This window comes from Chaetura pelagica, unplaced genomic scaffold (genome assembly GCF_000747805.2).
Source record: "Chaetura pelagica isolate M959 unplaced genomic scaffold, ChaPel_1.0 scaffold90, whole genome shotgun sequence".
Lineage (NCBI taxonomy): Eukaryota > Metazoa > Chordata > Aves > Apodiformes > Apodidae > Chaetura > Chaetura pelagica.
Genome location: NW_009953496.1, coordinates 5,834 through 23,673, shown reverse-complemented (window position 1 = coordinate 23,673; position 17,840 = coordinate 5,834). Strand labels below are relative to the sequence as shown.

Genomic DNA, 17,840 nt, shown 5'->3' with positions numbered 1-17,840 from the left:
TTCTAAGAATTCATATAGCTTGAAGTATAATTTTAAAACTGTGTGTGAAAATGAAATCCCTATTTTTTTATCATGGCCTGTAAATGTGGGCCTCATGCTTTGAGACCCTCTTCCCAGCCTATATGTGCCTACTCAGCAGGAGTGATTCTCTTCTAGCTTTGGTATGATGTGCAGACTAGACTGTACTTAGAGACAAGGAAGGGGTTTAGATGGATGTGTGTTTGGAACTGTTTTGACAAAGGGTTTCTTTGGAGGCTGAAGCAATGCCCAGTTTTGAATATCCTGGCAGCCTTCCTTTATTACAAGCAGAAATGTGCCATTGATGAAGTGGTTCCTAATTGATGTCATTGTCACTGTTACCTTTCTCTTCATTGATCACTATGCCTCACTACTGGGCTTAGATTTATATCAGTGCAGGCTCAAGGGTTAAGACAAGTATGATACAGTGAAGTGGCAGGTGGCAAGACAAAGGAAACATAATTCTTCTCAAGTTTCGTGTTACCGTTTCCTGTGAACCCTGCAGTATGCTTTTCACTGAAGGTGACATTCAGGAAGGGCAGAATGGATTCTCCTGCTTCCTTTTGTCTCAGCTTTTACTGTTTTTGTTCCTCACTGTGTAGGAGCTGCTGCTATAGGTGGTAGCAATGGTGAGGACCTGTGCAGCAGTGCTTGTGTCAGTGGGATGGTCTGTGGCAAGGACCCTGATTCTCTGCACAGACCTGATTCACCTCTTAACACCTATCCATTCTGTGCACTGAACAAAAGGCTTTCAAAAAGGGAGGGGAAAGGGAGAGAGAAGTTGTGTTTCTGTGATAAAATTGGTGCCCTTCTGTTTGAGGGAAGATCGTGGAGGGAGAAAGGAGTTGTTCTGTGTTCCTGCAGGGATGTGGCAGGCTGGGAATCTGAGTAGTAGGCTGGGTGCTGAGCTTGGGGACAGTCATCTGTGGAATTCCTCTACTGTGCGCACAGGGCAATCAGCCCAGAGCCCAAAGGCACGGTGTCCTGGGTCAGTGACTGATGTTAGGGGACAAAAATACAATTTCTCTACTGATCAGAAGGCTCGTTGCCAATAGCTGTGCTAGGCTTATTTCCGAACCAATGCCTGCCTCTTCCAAGAGGGTAAGTTTTCAACCCAAAGCCAGATTTAGCCAGGGAATAGGGAAAATTCAGGTGAGCTTTGCTTTTAAGAATATGCCAAAAGAACATACAGAAGTTTAGTTTAAGGTTGCTGGCATACATTTCCACTTCTCTGCCCCACTTCTGCAAATAATATTATCTTTTCCTTCTTTAGAGTTTTTAACAGAGAACATTTAAATACAGTGTACAGTTGGTATTTTTTTTTTTTACAATAAGGGACAAGCTGTGACTGTGCAGTGTAGGTGGGAGGAAGGAAAACATAAGGAACATTCTTGGTTCCTTGACCATGTTTTGGCAGTGGTAAGAAGTCTAGGAAAGTCTCCCTCATGACAAAAACAGGATGTATTGAAGTTGGAAAAGGTTCAGAAAAGGACAACAAAGTAGATACCATCAGAAAATCACAGGAGGAATGTTTAAATTTTCATACTGGAAAAGAAGTGACTGAAGGAGAACGTGGTAGAGTCTGTAGAGACACAAGCAATCTGGAAGGGACAGAGGGCAGTCAGCTCCTCACTACAGCTCCTGTTACAGGAGTGAGGGGACATCTAGTAAAGCTCTAGGAGAGAAATACATTATCAGCAAGAGGAGCCAATACCCTATGCCAGTTCTCTATAGCAAATATGTAGATTGTGTCTCTAAGGAATGTTGTGGATGTTAAGGTGGATGTATTTGATTATTTCCTTCTGAGAAACTGTAGGGCCAGCAGAGATCAGAGGTGCTCTTTGTTCACTGCTGGCATCATACCTGTATTTCCTCACTTAGACATACTAAGTAAGGGAGCATTTGTATCACCTTGTGAATAATTCTGATGCCTGAAGGGAAGGGTTTTTTACCCTATGCTCCATGTGCAGTCAGTGAAGGACTGAGGTGATTGAGAGCTCTTTAATTAGCACTGAAATTTCAGAAGCCTGAAAAAACTTCTCTGTCATGGCCAACTGGTAGTCACAGTAGCTTTCTAGCTGAGGGAGCCTGCTATGGTAGGTACTGCTGTACTCTCCACCAGTGTCCAGATTTTGCAGCCCTCACTCTAATTCTGAGAGATTTCATCTGGAAATTGGACTGCTGGGCTGGAAATGCTTTAAACTAAACACCCTTACCCTGCTGGCTGCTCCTTCTTCCTCCCCTGTGGGTAATTTTGAAGGGCTCCTGTAAGGTACTGCTGATAGCTGGTAATACTGTTCTCCCCTATGATTTCTGTGGCCTTGCTTTTAATATTTAATGGCCAAGAGGCAAGAGCTTTCAAAACAAAACACAACAACAACAAAAAAACAAACACACAAAAAAACACCAGAAAAATGTTTTGTCACACAAGTACTGGTGTATTCTGATAGGCCAACCTGGCACCCTTAGTGATATGTGAGAAACAGCAGGAAGAAATTCTCTTAGCTAATGGTCAGGCTCCTGGCAGTTCTTACTTTGCAACATTGTCTTACATGTCTGTATTTATATCACTGCCTTAAGATTTGGGGGAGAGTATGTGGTTCTGAAGCATATGTTGTGGCTAAAATTCATGGCTGAATTGTAACTTGGCCTTACTAAATGCGGGGTTTACTTGGGCTTTGTAAGCAGCCTGATTTGCTTTTTTAAGCAGCCTGGAAGCTTTGTTCAGTTTTGAGATCTTGATAAAAATACAAAGATTTCTAGCTTTTTGACAATCCTCACTTTTGTGGCCCATATAGAAGGCTATCTCAGGAAAAACCTTCCAGATATTGTTGACTTAAACTTTTCAGTTGGCTCTGTTACTGAGCTCTGACATTGACAGTGTCATACATGTATTTCTCAGTGAGATGGATGCATGTAGCACTGAAAGAAAAGTACATTCAGCATTTACTCCAGTGACAAGTGTTTGTTATCTGTAAATTACTATTCCTTCAAGCAATAAAGATAGTATTTTTCATTAAATTGGACTATGACTAGAAAATACTCTTTTTCCTTCCTGCTTTTTTTGACTTGAGTAATAAAGCAAAGTAAGTACCAGGAATGCAAGCAAAGATAACGCAATATGAAAAATCTCTTGCAGGCTGACAGACAATTAAGATGTCTATAGAAAAGATGTTTAAGAAAGCCACTATTCTGTTGTGATGTCCTCTGATGTCATTGTTAGACTGCATCAAAGTCAGATTTTTGGGTCCAGTTCTTATTGGGTTAAGTTCTTGGTCCTTGTGTGTTGTTTTCCTAGGCCAGAAGAAGAGAATAGACTAAAATATTTCCTGATAAATGATTAGGAGCATCTCCATTGGAGAAAAAAAAAGAATAATTTAACTGTTGAACTGTTCATGTTTTCAGATCACAAGGCACATGGAGTGTTCTGGGTAAATGCCTGGGATTTGAGGTCACATGTGGGTCTATGACTTGGAGCTGCTGGGATTAATCATCCTTTGGTTTTGTTTTCTACACTAACTAGCCCTTTCATGCAGCTGAGAGTACTTGAAGAGTCGCCAGTCTCTGCTTCCAAAGAAGGTTTATTTTTCACTGTAATCCTAAAACATATACTTTTACTTTCTTCTAGCTTAAAACTAGAGACCGATATATTAGTAGCCTGAAAAAGAAATTCCAGAAAGAGTCTGAGCAAAGCAAAGAAAAACAAAGACGAATTGAAACATTAGAAAAATATCTGGCTGACCTACCAACTCTGGATGATATACAAGGGCAGGCTAAACAGGTAAGATAAAAGGAGTTTGCTTTACATTTTAAAAATACAAGTAAGCTTCTGATCTGTTGGCCGTCTTTTTTTACTGTTTCAACATGTATTTCTTTCCCCATCTGCAAAGAGGTATTTCAAGGTTTCAGAAAGCACTATAGCTATAGGGGATTCTCATACTCAACTAAGTGCAGTGGGCCTAAGGTTATATAGGAAGTAACTATGAGGCTGTGGCCTATCACAAGGCCTTCTGCTAATGTGGCGTTGTGTCTGACTAATATGACCTGTCTTAGCTGCAAATTCTAGAAGAGAAGAACAAGCAACTTCAAGAAACTACGACTGAGTTAGAAAAGAAGCTCGCTGAGGCCCGATCGCAGTGCAGAGAGACAGAATTGCAACTGGTGGGTCAGAAGAAAAAAGAAAAAGAGCTGGTCACAACAGTACAGAGGTATGAACAGCTGTTTGGGCTGTGCCCTGTAAAAGGTGTACTTTCCTACCTGATGCCAAGACCTAATGTTATTTGCACTCTAAATTTATTACAATGCTATTGATTTTTTCGTAGCATAAATATATTACTGTGCAGAATGACAGTGTAATGCAATAGAAAACCCAATAAATTATTTGTGTCAAGTTGCAAGTAATACTACAGAGAAGAGTCTGCCTAGGAAATTCTTCACATTTCTTTAAAGATGTGGGACACTGTTGCAATGGCATCATCAACTGCTGCCAGATAGATGATAGAAGAAACATGTGCAGCAAAGGGGTATTGTATGGAAGTTGTCAGCACTCCTATTTGATTAACTAATCGTGTCACAAGCTGTGGAAAAGCTGCCTGGATATTGGCTGGCAGCTATATCGGGAAAGGGTCAAAGATTTAAATAAATTGAAGCTGTTTCTTACCTTTTCACTGAGGGTGGGGATATTTACGGGGAGATTCAGCTGTAGCTAATCAGCTGTAGCTAATCTGTTCTCATTGAACTTGCATAACTATGAAAAAACAAATGGGACAGATATCTGAGAAGATTCCAGGTGAGAGATGGAGATTTGTGATTGTTATATTTTTAGATCAGAAGAGCCACTTGAACACTTATTTTTAAAAAAAGAGGGGAGTGACAGGGAGCAGGAGGGAATAACTTTTAATAGTTTATGTGGATATTACTACAGTTCACTGTCCCTTCATTGGGTAATGGTGGATGCCACAGGAGTCTGAAAGTGTTTCCATGATGAAAGGCAAGCTGGTTGAGACACCTTGCCAGCCAAATTGTTGATGCATTGTTTCCATCTTACAATGATAGGCCTTTTTCCCTTGTGGCTTCATAGGGCTAGAAGCAGGTAGTTTTGTCTTTTCTGAAAGTCTGCAGGTAATTGAGGTGGCCTCTGGTTTCTAAATTAAGAGCAAGTTTAACACTAATAAAATATGTCATTTCTGTGAGAAAGTGAGCAGGCAAAGGTTCTAGCTATACCTAGGAGCTTGAGTTTTGCTACATAGGGTCTGAAGGTCATGTCTTTGTGTGGAAGCAGCTGGCAGGAGTGGCTTTATGCTTCCCCTTACAGGTCACAGAGGGCATGAAGAAGTAGGCCACTCTGTGCAGCCTCCATTTCTGGGCTCTGCTTTGAGTTGCATGTGCCCCAGTGAGAGAGAGTCTGATTTTAAAGTTCCTGCAACTTTGAGAGGTTTGAAGACTCCTCTGATCTATGTTGATTCTGGCTTTGCCTCCCACCATAGCAGAGCAGCTGTGACCACCACAAAGCTTTTCTTTGCTCCTCTCTGCCCGCTCTCCCTATGCTGTACTGCTGAAGCTGTTGCTGTTAGAAGATGCAGTGTGGAGTCTGGCCCATAAAACCCTTCCTCCATTACTCTGCTCTTGTCAGAGCCATTATAATTTCAGTAGTTGAGGACTTTTGCATCATTCATCTGCTGTTAGTTTGCTCATTCATGAGGCTGGATTCTGCTAGGTACAATTATACAGTTCTGATTGGAAGATGGTGCAGCTTTCTAATGTTTCACTAAAATACACAGCCCTTCTAGTTTCAGTCAGCACACTGAACTTTTCTTTCATCTTGAATGGCAGTTTACAACAGAAAGTAGAAAAATGTCTGGAAGATGGTATTCGCCTTCCCATGTTGGACACAAAACAGCTTCAGAGCGAGAATGAACTTCTCAAAGAAAAGAATGAGAGAGACAGCAAGGTTAGTCTGGCATTTTTAACCTCGAGTTCTGCATTTCTTCATATTTCTTTTCACTTGAGAAGTATTCCACTAAATAATTCACATTTGTTACTAATTCAGATTACTTTTTGGTACTACCTGTCTGTTTCTGTTCAGTATGTTTATTTTGTGTTACTTTCATGTTCTATCAGAATTAAACTCTGGTTTGTCATTTACATTTTGAAAGATTCCATTTAAAATCTATGGCTACAACCTGTAAGCTCATTTTTAAAAAATTCTCTGAAGAGATTAACGTCTTTTTAATTACTCAATTTTATATTCTAGGTTATAGACAATCAACAAAATCAGATAGCTGGACTGATTTTAGACATTCAGGTAAGGAAGAGTGTATATTCTGTTGTTTACTCTGTTTTTTTAGTTCATAAAGATAACATTACTGAAGTTAAACTTTGTCCTTTTATCTTCCCAGATAAAAGGCAAAGGTAGAAATGTCAAGAGCTTAATCTTGTGTTCTGTAGTTGACCTGTATTCTCTTGTATTTATTATTGATGTTTGTATGGTTTAGCACTATGTTGATACTCATGCGAAGTGAAAAACTGTTGCTGTGAAGCATCCTTATTCTGCTGGTCTAGTGGTTGTCATAACTGCCTCTTTCAAGTGTGAGAATTGTCTCCATAACTAACCGTCAAGCCTCCTATCCAACTTCAGGTTTCAGATAATCATCCAAAGTACAAGAAGTGATAGTGATGAGGAGCTTAACTGCTGACATCCTTAGTAGAGACAGGTGCCTTTCTAAACCATTCCACTTCACATTTCACATTGCTTAAGCAGGTCCCTGCTCAACTGGTTTCTGATATGCCACTTGCTTAGATGTCTTAACTGTGTTGATGGATCTTGGGCACCTAGCTTGGAGCCAAGGATTTTTCAAGACAGCAGAGGTGGTCAGCTGGGGGTCAATTGCAGCTCTGTAGGTCAGCTTAATACATCAGGCTTCTGAGAATTGAAAGTTACTTAGTGACCAGTGTTTGTTATGGAGAAAAAGAAACATTATACAGTTTATAGGGAAGAAGGTAGGACTTGCTCTAGAAAAAGATGAGCATTTAAAAAAACAAACATCTGTTTTCAGCAAATACTGAAGCCCAGTTCAGTAAATTCTAGTTTCTGCATTCTTCCAGATTGGCACATCTCCACATTTTTTGCTTCCTTGCCCTCCAGAGAGACGGAAGTTACAGGGTTGTCCCTTGAGAATGAATAGGGTGCTACTCCTCTTTACATTAAATTTGGAAGAACTACAAAATTCTGCCTGCTCCTTCCAAACTGAAAGGGAGCACTCTATGGAGCTAGAAGCCAAATAATTAAGACACAAAATTGCTTGCATAATAACACTTTCTAAGAGAACGTGCTCTCATTTCCACTTTGCACAATGGAGCCGCCAAGTTTGCTTACTTATAGCAGTTGAAACATAACATTTGTCTGTTAACTGAAAAGCAAAATCAATCATTTAAGCTTCTCTAGGTTTGAAGAAGACAAAATTTATCAAATTGAGATGTTTTAATGGAGCACCCTATTGTATGCAAAAATTGTGACACAGGCAATTGTTGTTTCAGATATTTCATAATTTAAAAAAATATCAAGTTTAACTCATAATCTTTCTGAGGTTCTCAGTCTTTATGGTTTAGTTAAGATTATTTACATATATACTCTGTTAATATGTTGTGCTTATAGGAAACATGCACAACTTGCCTAAATGTATAATCACCAGCCTAAATATTTTCATATTTCCTGAACTTACTGATCTTTTTCTCTCCATCACCTTTATCTTGAGACTGGGGATCTTTGTGCACGTTTATGCAGATGACTGGTTTGTGTGCTTAGTCCAAAGTGACTTCAGGGAGCTGAGATCAGGAAATGCTAGGTAGCTGTGACAATTTGTGAACAGTGTAGTGTTCTTTTCTCCAGGACTTTCTCTTCTATTTTGACATATTTTATATGAGAACAGAAAGTAAGATTTTAAAATGGTTTTAGCCCTCAAATTACTTGAGGACTACAGCAGCTTCTTTGTATCCTTGATCTCCCTGGCCTTCCAGGTTTGTTCCCTTGGAAGCACTGAAAATCAGTTTGCTAGAAACTGAAATCCCATATCAGGAGAGATAAGAGCTTATCTTCAGCTTAGAAGGTCTCACTTTATTCTCTGTCTTCTGCCACGTTATAAACTTATGCTTGAGAATGTGTTTAACTTCATTTTTTTCATCATGCAAGTTAAAAATAAATCCTGTTTCAGACAGCAGTGTGTGAAGCAGTACTGGTTTCTATCTGCTCATAATCGTGGTAGATTATTTTAATCTGTCTTGTGTGGTTTTGCTTGGTTGACTTGTTTTCCTGAGTGTGAGAGATTAAAATTCTGGTTGGTCCTGACAAGATGTCATGCTGAGTACATCTTCAGAAAGAGAAAAACTGTAAATGGGAGTAGTGTTTAAAAAAAACATATTTACATGATTAACCTAGATATCACCAAATTATCATTTTTTTGTTGCAAAAGAAGACAGTAGAAGTCAAACGGATTGTATGGTGCCTGTGTTACCCATGGCACATCTGTCAGTCGCAATAAACCCAAGCTGTGCCAGGCGGGGAGTAATGCCACCAAACTGTAACTTTGGAAAGTATATGGAAGAATTAAGGGTGAAGTACAGAGGACTCAGTACTATGAGCAACTGGGAAATCACAGCACAGTGTGCTCAGCCAAGCTGATAAGTACATGTGCTTTGTCTGAGTTTTAAGGTTAGGGTAGCAGAGAATGATAGATGGTAGGTGTATCTTTTAGAAATAGACACGGATTTCCACTTCTTGTAGTTTCTGTTAAATGGAGCAACTCATGACCTGAACATGTGGACATTATTTGCAATACTGTACTTGCTTTTGGAGTAGCTCGCTCAGTCATGTAAATTTAATGGCAGATGTGGTTCTGAAAATACACTGCAGAAGGTAATATTTCTGAACCTGTCTTCCGCACCACCTCCCCACCTTCAGGAAGGCTGCACAGTCAAACCTTTTAATGTCTGATGCTGACATGAATGTGAAACATGTAAGTGGTAGTACTGGTGCGTGGATCATAACTAGGGCTCTGGGTGTCCCTGAACTTGCTCATCAGTAGAGACTATTAAAATTCAGATACTTGGAAGCTGGGAGGTTTTGTAACCTGCATTGCTGTTCTCGTCTTGCTTTGTAAGCATCTTCTGTTCAGCTGCTGCCACAGACAGAGCTAGAGGGACCTTCATTCTGACTCCAGATGGGCATTTTTCTCAGTACATAATGTTTTCTTAAAAAACTAAAGAAGGCAGTTGAACACCACTACAGGGTCAGCTCATCTGCAAACACAACAAAGGAAATGCCTGAACCAGAACTATTTCCTGCCCCCTCCCAGCCCAGGATGTTTCCTTTGACTTTCTTCCCCTTCCTTCCACTGCAGCGTGAAGCCGTGTGCTTTGCTTATCTTTAGGATGCACCTTATTTCAGCACTTCCTTGTGAGGGCCACGGTGTGGATGAACTGAACAGCAGGTCAAGTGAAAATGGTTTTGAAAATAAGTAGTTATTTCTGGATTCTGCCTGCTGATCTTTATTACTTATATGAAAATACAGTGTGTGTTTTTTTTTAGTCCATATTAAGTGTGTAAATTTTAGCACCATTGTGTCATAGAATCATAGAATCCTAGGGGCTGGAAGGGACCTCAAAAGATCATCTAGTCCAACCCCCCTGCCAGAGCAGGGTCACCTAGAGTACATCACACAGGAACACATCCAGGTGGGTTTTGAATGTCTCCAGTGAAGGAGGCTCCACAACCTTTCTGGGCAGCCTGTTCCAGTGCTCTGGCACTCTCACAGTAAAAAATTTTTTTTTTATATTCACCTTGAACCTCCTATGCTCCAATTTGCACCCATTACCCCTTCTCCTATCACTGGTCATCACTGAGAAAAGTCTAACTCCCTCATTGTTTCCCAGTTTTGCAGGGGGTGTGACAAAGTAATGGCTTTTCTCACTGCTTGTGCAGTGTCAAGCTGAATGCATTGGGAAATTGTCAAACTCACTGTCAGCTCTGCCTTGCCTCTTGTTACTCTCTGCCTTCTTGTCAGCACTACTAATTCTTATAGGTGGCAAGTCAATTGGATGGTTTCTTGTCCGCTCTGTTGGCCGCAAAGATGCTAAAAGGCAGGCCTCTGGGTAGGCATAGGAGCCTATGTGCTACAATCCCCAGTACTGGTGCCCTGGAAGTTCTATTCTTCGTATGTCATAGGAGCGACTCCCACAAATACAAATTCGGCTTGTTTTCCAAAGCTAAATTCTTTTCCTAAAGACCCCAAACGAACATACCTTGACTCAACTTACTGTGGTTCTATCAAGTGAGGACCTTGGATTTTTTTTCTGTCTGAATAGCATTGCAGAGACATAGCACAGCAATTTAAACTTATCTCTTACTAAGGAGTGAGTTTGATCGTTCTATAGCATTTTATGTAAGCTACCATATAGAATTTCCTGTGAGGGAGTTCTCTGCTTTGGAAGAACAATCTCTTTGATTGATCCTACAGAGATTTAAAAAAAAATAAATTATTCTGGGATGGTGTAATTCCATTAATTGAGAGCCATTGGTTTGTGAAATGTTATTCTCCCCTCAGTGTGGTCTCTAGTTCCACACTGTGGAGTGTTAAAATCAATACTGTACCCAGGCATGCACCATTGTGACCAGCTGTATCTTGAGCATGATGGGATAGGATTTACATCTTATAATTCAAATTGGGTAACAGGTTTTACATATCAGCATGTTGAGATAGGGATGGAAAGGATAATTCATATGCACTGTGCTAGCACTGCTTTGGATTTGTGAGTAATACCATTAACAACAAAAGAGGAATTTTTTTTCATGAAAGCTGAAAAGATCTGTTTTAAAGCATGAGGAGTTTTCAGTATTCCTTGTTAATTAGTATTCTGAATTTTGTCAGATGACCCTGAAAGACATCCAGAGATCTAAAAGCTAGCTAGTCAAATGAATATGATGGCTTTAAACAACAAATGCACCCAAAAAAATCCACTTTGGAAATATCTCATGATTTCTCAGTTCCAGCTCTGTAGGTAAAAAATGAGGAATTGACAGCAGCTGATTCCATGTTGCAGTGGTTGGTCGTTGCTGCTTGTGACTGATTGGGAAGTCAGTCCTGGAAAGCTCCAGTGCTTAAGTAGAACAGCATCCAAAAATTTGCTGTTTACATTACTGAAAATAGTAATTATTTTATCTGTTAAAATTACATGATAAACTACAAATAATTTACTTATTTTTCCCTCAGTTGGTTTTTCAGCGCAGTTGAGCTGTATAGGCTGTTCTGTCTTGTGTGTAGATGGTTTTAAGAGGTTGCTTCTCTGTATCAGCTGTCAAAGGCTTTGAGGTGAATTCTGTGATGTGAAGTGTAGGAAGTCCTGCCATAGTCTTCATAGAAAGTAAAGGCCAAAAAAATCATAACTTGCAACTTGGAATTGTGCAAATTAAATTTGTCGTTAATCTGCTGCTTATTTCAAGTGACATTATTTGGTTTGCTTAAATACTGCATGGTTATTTCAGACTTCATGCATTCCATATTGGAGTAAGGTTTTGCATACATAGAGACTTTGTTTCTAAACACATACTGCTTATTTAAAGGGTTTTGCTGATACTTGAAATAGCTTTGTTAGTGTACAGAGAGCTGTTGGAGTCCAGCTGAATATTACCAGGTGGAACATGATAGAAAACAAAACATTAATCATTCATACAAAAGCAATAAGTAACTGAAACTTTAAAACATACTGAGGATGCATTTTTTGTCAGTGCTAATATAAAGTATAAAAATGTAAAATAATTACCTGTGTTTTTGTTCACTTAGTCTATGCAAGAGAAGCTTTTGCAAGAAAAGCTGCTAGTTCAGAAGATGACAAATGATCTTGAAGAAAAAGAAAGTCATATAGAGCAGTTAAATAAAGCTGTCTCTGAAGTAAGTAAAAACTCCAGTACCCCAAATGGGAAGAACATTACAGAATTATTATAAGATCCCATGGTAAAACTTTGAGCTTAATTACATACTTGTCTGTACTGGCTGCCATGCAGACAAAATAGATACCATCCCTACCTCAAGAAGTGAGAACTTGAAGGGTGAAGGCTGCTGCGCAAGGGTAACACTAAAGAGACAGCCATGTAAAAGCTCTGTCTGCCATTCTTTAGAATGGTACAGAAATATTGCTTGAATATCTAGAAATTAATTATTTTTAATGTTGTTTGTGGTTTGAAACAGGATACTTTCTGCTACAGTGAATGCTGCAGACTAACTGTCCCCTTTTTCTGATTTACTTTTCACAAAGAACCAAAGACTGATGGAAGAGAATGCCTGCCTGAAGGAGCAGATGCACCAGGTGGAACAGTCCAGGCAGCCAGTATCTGAGAAGATGCCTATAGCAGACCAGTTGTTCAAGGAAATGTCCCATTGCTTGTTTGACTTGAAAGCACTGTGCAGTATTCTTACACAGAGAGCTCAGGGCAAGGAGCCTAACCTTTCCTTACTGCTGGGAATCAGATGTAAGTGATGATGTCATTCCAGAGCTGTTTTGACACAGAAGAATAACATATTAGTTAAGTGGTGCTCAAACTTGCCTGCTGGACTGGCTGCTGCCCCCTTGCTGTGCAACTGGAGCAGTTGTGTGTGAACTGTGCTCCTGGAGCTCTGAAAGGAGCTGGGCTTTTAGTGCACCTGGGCAGCTAAATGCATGTGACTACACAGATCCCTGCCAAGTCAGGAGAACAGGTAGCTGGCTCTTCATATGCACCCAATCATGGGTATTCATCCCCCTAGAAAAGAAGTGTGTAGCCATGTGTCTCTGAGTCACACTGTGATACCCTGAGGGTTAATGGATGCTTTTCTGTCAGTCATGTTCTGCCCTATAAGCTCGTAATGAGGGAGGTGAGGCATGCTTTTGTTTCAGAGCCCTTGGGGTCAAGTGGTAGGAATATACGTTTACTGTTTGAACATCTCCATGTCTGGTTGGGGGTGGGGGTATCTGTGTGTATTAAATAAGCTTAATGCCAGGCAGCTTCACCTCCAGTACTGTTAATGGCATGTCAAGTCTTCAGCACTCACTGAGCTGTAAACCTTACCAGGAAGTAAGAAACATGCTCTAAAGCCAGTCAGAAAAAGTTTCAGCATAGTTCCTGTTAGTTCTTATCTTTTAACAAGGTTAATAAATTATTATTTTTTTAACCTGAATGTATCCTATTCCATTGATTTTGGAATGGTAATTAGAATTAATCAGACTGGCTGCTGCTGAACTGGACCAGTAGTGAAGCAGAAAGGTAGAAATACAGTGTCCTGTGCAGCAAGAGCTGCTACACACCACATGGATTCATCTGCACTGTAACCCCCTGAAGCACTGGGGAGTGCAGCATATGTCGGTCTCGAAGTCCATGAGACCAGCATCAGCCAGCAGGATGAACTGCAGCATATCTGTAGTACTGTCTCATCACCTCACATGGCCTCATTTCTCAAGCCCTCCTGTCCCTCTTTTCTGAGTGGCTATAGAAACCTCCAGAATCTCTCGGAGGTGGCTGTTCTACCCAGTTGTCTCACTGCTTTTGAGATCCATCACACTTCATCAAGTCTAGATGTTGGTACAAACAGAAAAGCATGTGTTTCAGACAAACACTCATGGACTCTGAATTTACTTTAAGTGCACATGTTAACTACATTTTGTTGGCTTTTCATCATACTAGATGTCATTCATACTGATGTAATTAAAGTGACCTGCCCCATCTTTCAAAGGGAACTGAGTAGTTGAAGTATTCACAGGACACGTTTACTAAACCTTTAACCTTGTGTGTTGTTTTTCATAGCGCTGAGCTGTTCAGCTGAAGAGAATGAAAATTACCACAGCACAGAAACCCTTTCAAAGAAGCTCTTGGATGTTTGTCAGTTAAGGAAGGATATTGATGAATTAAGGACTATAATATCGGACCGTTATGCTCAGGACATGGGGGACAATTGCATTACTCAATGACAACATTTCATCTAAGCAAATGACTTATTAAATGCTGCTGCGTCACAGGTCTCATGTTATTACTTCACCTAATTTCTGGAATTGGAGCATCAAACCAGTCATGCTGCTACTGCTGTCAATTCTTTCCTTCATCAAGGGTTTGTATGGCATGATCTGTGCTCTGAAATTAGAGCAGAGGGTTGAAGGACCTGTAGCTGTATATAGTGAAGCCAGAGGCTTCTGCAACTGCACTTCACTCTAGGAGATGCTATCAGGACAATCTTGGAGCACTACAAAAAGTGGTTGTTCTTCAAGTTGCCTAAAAAATGTGATACAGGAAAGATGTTGGTATTAGTAATGGAAGTCTAGCTTGTTTGCCCAGTAGGAGAAGAAAATGAAGTTTTAACTCCTTTATGCAAATGAAGTCCATAAAATATACCACTGTCAATTTGTTTTCAGCTCTCTCATGTTGTTGTAAGAAGTTTCAATAGTATGAAGCCTGTGACAAACCCAGAGAAGCTGGAAGGTGTGAAACTGCAGCACAATGTGTGGCTGTTGGGGAAAGAGGAAAAAAAAGAAGACTGTCTTAGTGATTTTAGAGTTCGTACCATACCTGTTTCTCCCTTAAGTCATCTCCATTTTGAAATGTGGCTGGTCTGTGTTCTATTCCTAAAGGTCTTTGAAGTTGTGAACCACCTCAACTGTTTTTTATCACACCTACAAAATGGGTGTTTGGCACTTGGCAAAATCAGGTGTCAGAACAGAATGTTTCCACTTGAGCAGTATTAAGTACTTGGTTACCGGAGGACTGCAAAATTTTCTACAGTGTTTGGGAATTCTTGATTTCTGCATTTCTGTAGGAAGCAATTACATTTTAAAAAAAAAAAAAAAAGGTAATGTTCCATAATTTATTCAGCAACTGTCTCTTGGCAGTGCTATGTCACTCCCATGGGACAGATGGCACATTAATGCTTCTAGTTTCCTGGAACGTTACTGCAAGTTAGCTGCACAGCTATGCATGGTGTAAATTAGTATTTAACTGAAGGAAACAAAAGCTTGCAAAGATTAAAACCACTCTCAAATCACACTTAAGAAAATACACGAGCATTGGTTACTTACATGGTATTAAAAGAAGGTCTCAGATTACTAAGGTGCAAGTCAGTCAGCTGCCCCGTAACAGCAGAAATCTCTTGGAAATCTTAGTGATTAGTACCAAGAAAATTCTAGGGTAACATCTTTATGGCAGAAGTGTTAGTTTCTTCAGTTTTATGATTGTAATTTATGTTAATAGAAAAAAAAAAGGTATAGCAATGTAGACTTGTTACCAGTCTTGACTCGGTGATCTTTTGCTTTCTGTTCATTGTTAAGCAGTTACTGTTAATTTTTTTATAATTTAGTGATTTAATTCTTTTTAGCTGTATGGACTTACTTATTTGACAGTTTTCTCTCTCCTGAACCTACACATGGACTAACTTGTGAAAAATAGTGTTGCTATTTATATTATTGTTACATGATGTTTTCAGATCTGTAATCTGACTGGTTCAGCTTGTGTGAGCACTAAAACAGAGTCTAGAGTCTAGATGACATCTCAAGTGAAATTGTCTGATGTTTCTACTTCAAGGTAAAAAAGCCATTTTATTTTAAATTTCTGTTGCTTTGAAAGTGTACTTTTATACTAGTGCAAAACTGAAAACAAGGATCTTTGCACAAATGGGCTTGCACAGTTTCCTGTGCCTGTAGCTGTATTGGCTTTTGTGACTAGGGCCTTGGCTTGTTTCTTTGGTGTAGTTTCTTGGTTTTGGCCCTGCAGTGAAGTAAGTCTCCAATTTATGGCATGTCTCCTATCAGAGTTCAACAATAGCATTTCAGATGTTAAAAGTATATGTATTAGGAGATAGAAAACACCTAAGTCGCACATTATTCTTTCCTTAGATGGAAACGTTGTACCTGTAACACAAGGTTTTCCTTAGATGGAAACGTTGTACCTGTAACAATTATCAAGCAACACAATTTTCTAACTTTAGTGGGAATAACAAGGAGTTGAACAGAGCAATTAGAGAGGAGCAGAAGATTTTTTTGAGTCACTTTGAATGATTAAGCAGGTCACTTGGCTGGTGTGTCTCCACAGTCCCTGTTAAATGGTGATACTGTACTGCAGAGTTGAGATCAATAATCTATATTTGCAAAGCACTTCAGGAGCTTTTATGCTTTTCAAGGGTTAGTTGAAAGTCCCTCAGGAAGGAGGTCACATTTTATTTTTAATAATTTGATTGCAGTTATGTAATCTCAAATTGTAGTATTTTTATTATGGAACCTGTAATATTTATGTTGACTTTAAAGCACTTCATTTAAAAAAAAACCTGAGTTTATCTGCCTCAGTCAATGCAAAGTAGGGAGGTAAATGATGGATGTGTGAGCCAAAGATGCAGACTACCAATTGACTGTCTACAGTGATACAGTATTTTGCTTTGACTTCTTAAAATTTGACCTGTTGTAAGAGTAGCAATTACTATATATGCATCAGTTTATGGATGCCTCTAAAAGGAATAAGCTTTGTCTAAGATATGCATGATTGTTTAATTGGTTAAAATGTAGTGTGTGGTCTCATTCAACATATTTAATACAGAGTTGATAAATGAATGTTAACATTGGAATTGCTTAGATTTAGTCATGACAACTTCTTGCTGTAGCTATTAGACAATCTCAAGGGCTGAGAACCAGCCGCTAACAAGTGGCTGCTGTACCCTGCTGGCTGTCGGCAAGTTGGTGCAGCAGTTTATTCTTTTTTTTTTTTCCAGATTTAATTTGTACAATCCTTTAAAAGATATCTACAGTAACTACTGTAATCAAGAATGTATTTTGAAAAAGGCTTGGAAAGTAACTGTCTTCAGACAAGCTACAGGTGATGCTATGTATTTACTATATAGAAGTAACGCAGCTCGGTTGTGTAAATGTGCCTCAGGCTGCGAGGCTCTGCTGTGCAGCTGTGTAGTGTGGTAGTTGTGTGACACTGTGACCACCCACTCAGGCTCCAGCATTCAAAACTGCTGGTGGCTGTGAAGTCTTTACAAGAGCTGAAGTGTTGTCCTTTTCACTTTAAAAGGTTTCCTGCCTTCCTTTGCCCTCGCTTGCCTGCCTTTTGTTTCAGACGTTTTTCCCGCAGGGTAAGAGCACAAGGAAGGAAGGCAATCAAACCCCTTCCTCCAAGGCCTGCTGCCCCAGTGTGGGCAGCAATGGCACGTGGCAGTCGCTCCACATGGGTGTAGTTTGCTCCTGTTTCTCTTATCAGTGATGTTTGCAGGTGGAGTTGCAGGTATAATCAGGCTCTTCTCACGGATGTGCCGAGTTGTCGTGAGTGGGGAGAATATCTTCTGAACGAATCTGCATTCTCAGCCTTCAAACAGGTCAATGGTTATTATTTTAAGGGATGATTTATTCCAGTAGCTCATTAGCAATATTAATTCCACAGCTGCATACCTTTGTGCCTTTTTTGCCTGAAGTAAGTGTATATTCCCCTTGAACTTTAGATAAATTGTTAGGATGCTGATGACTGCACCTTGCTGACCTCTTACCTGCCGCTCTTTTGTTTATAAGCTTCTGTAGTAAGAATTCTTGCATAATGTCTAGAAAGAGAAGTACTGAAACCAGGTACTAGGTGTACACTTGAAATGCTGGGCTGGTTGTAGCATGCAGCTTTTTAAAATATGAAGCGTGAGCAGGAAACTCCTATCACAATGTGTCTATTTTGTATATATTAATTACAATATATCATTAGTTCAGTGGGAAGGAGTGTCTGGAGCTATCTTTTAAAAGCACAGCTGACATATGTACTGGATCAGTCCCTGAAGACT

At 39.8% G+C, this 17,840-nt stretch overlaps 1 protein-coding gene across 1 annotated transcript in view; it reads left to right on the top strand.

The window, feature by feature from the left end:
• Nucleotides 1-14,059, top strand: part of CEP85L (centrosomal protein 85kDa-like) — a 190,802-nt gene extending 176,743 nt beyond the window's left edge. Inside the window, exons 7-13 of the mRNA XM_009999202.1 lie at nt 3,647-3,799; nt 4,072-4,226; nt 5,851-5,968; nt 6,272-6,322; nt 11,853-11,960; nt 12,325-12,538; nt 13,847-14,059. Coding sequence (XP_009997504.1) covers nt 3,647-3,799; nt 4,072-4,226; nt 5,851-5,968; nt 6,272-6,322; nt 11,853-11,960; nt 12,325-12,538; nt 13,847-14,010 — 963 coding nt within the window. The 3' untranslated portion in view covers nt 14,011-14,059. The remainder of the gene's footprint in view (nt 1-3,646; nt 3,800-4,071; nt 4,227-5,850; nt 5,969-6,271; nt 6,323-11,852; nt 11,961-12,324; nt 12,539-13,846) is intronic.
• The last annotated feature ends 3,781 nt before the right edge of the window (nt 14,060-17,840 follow it).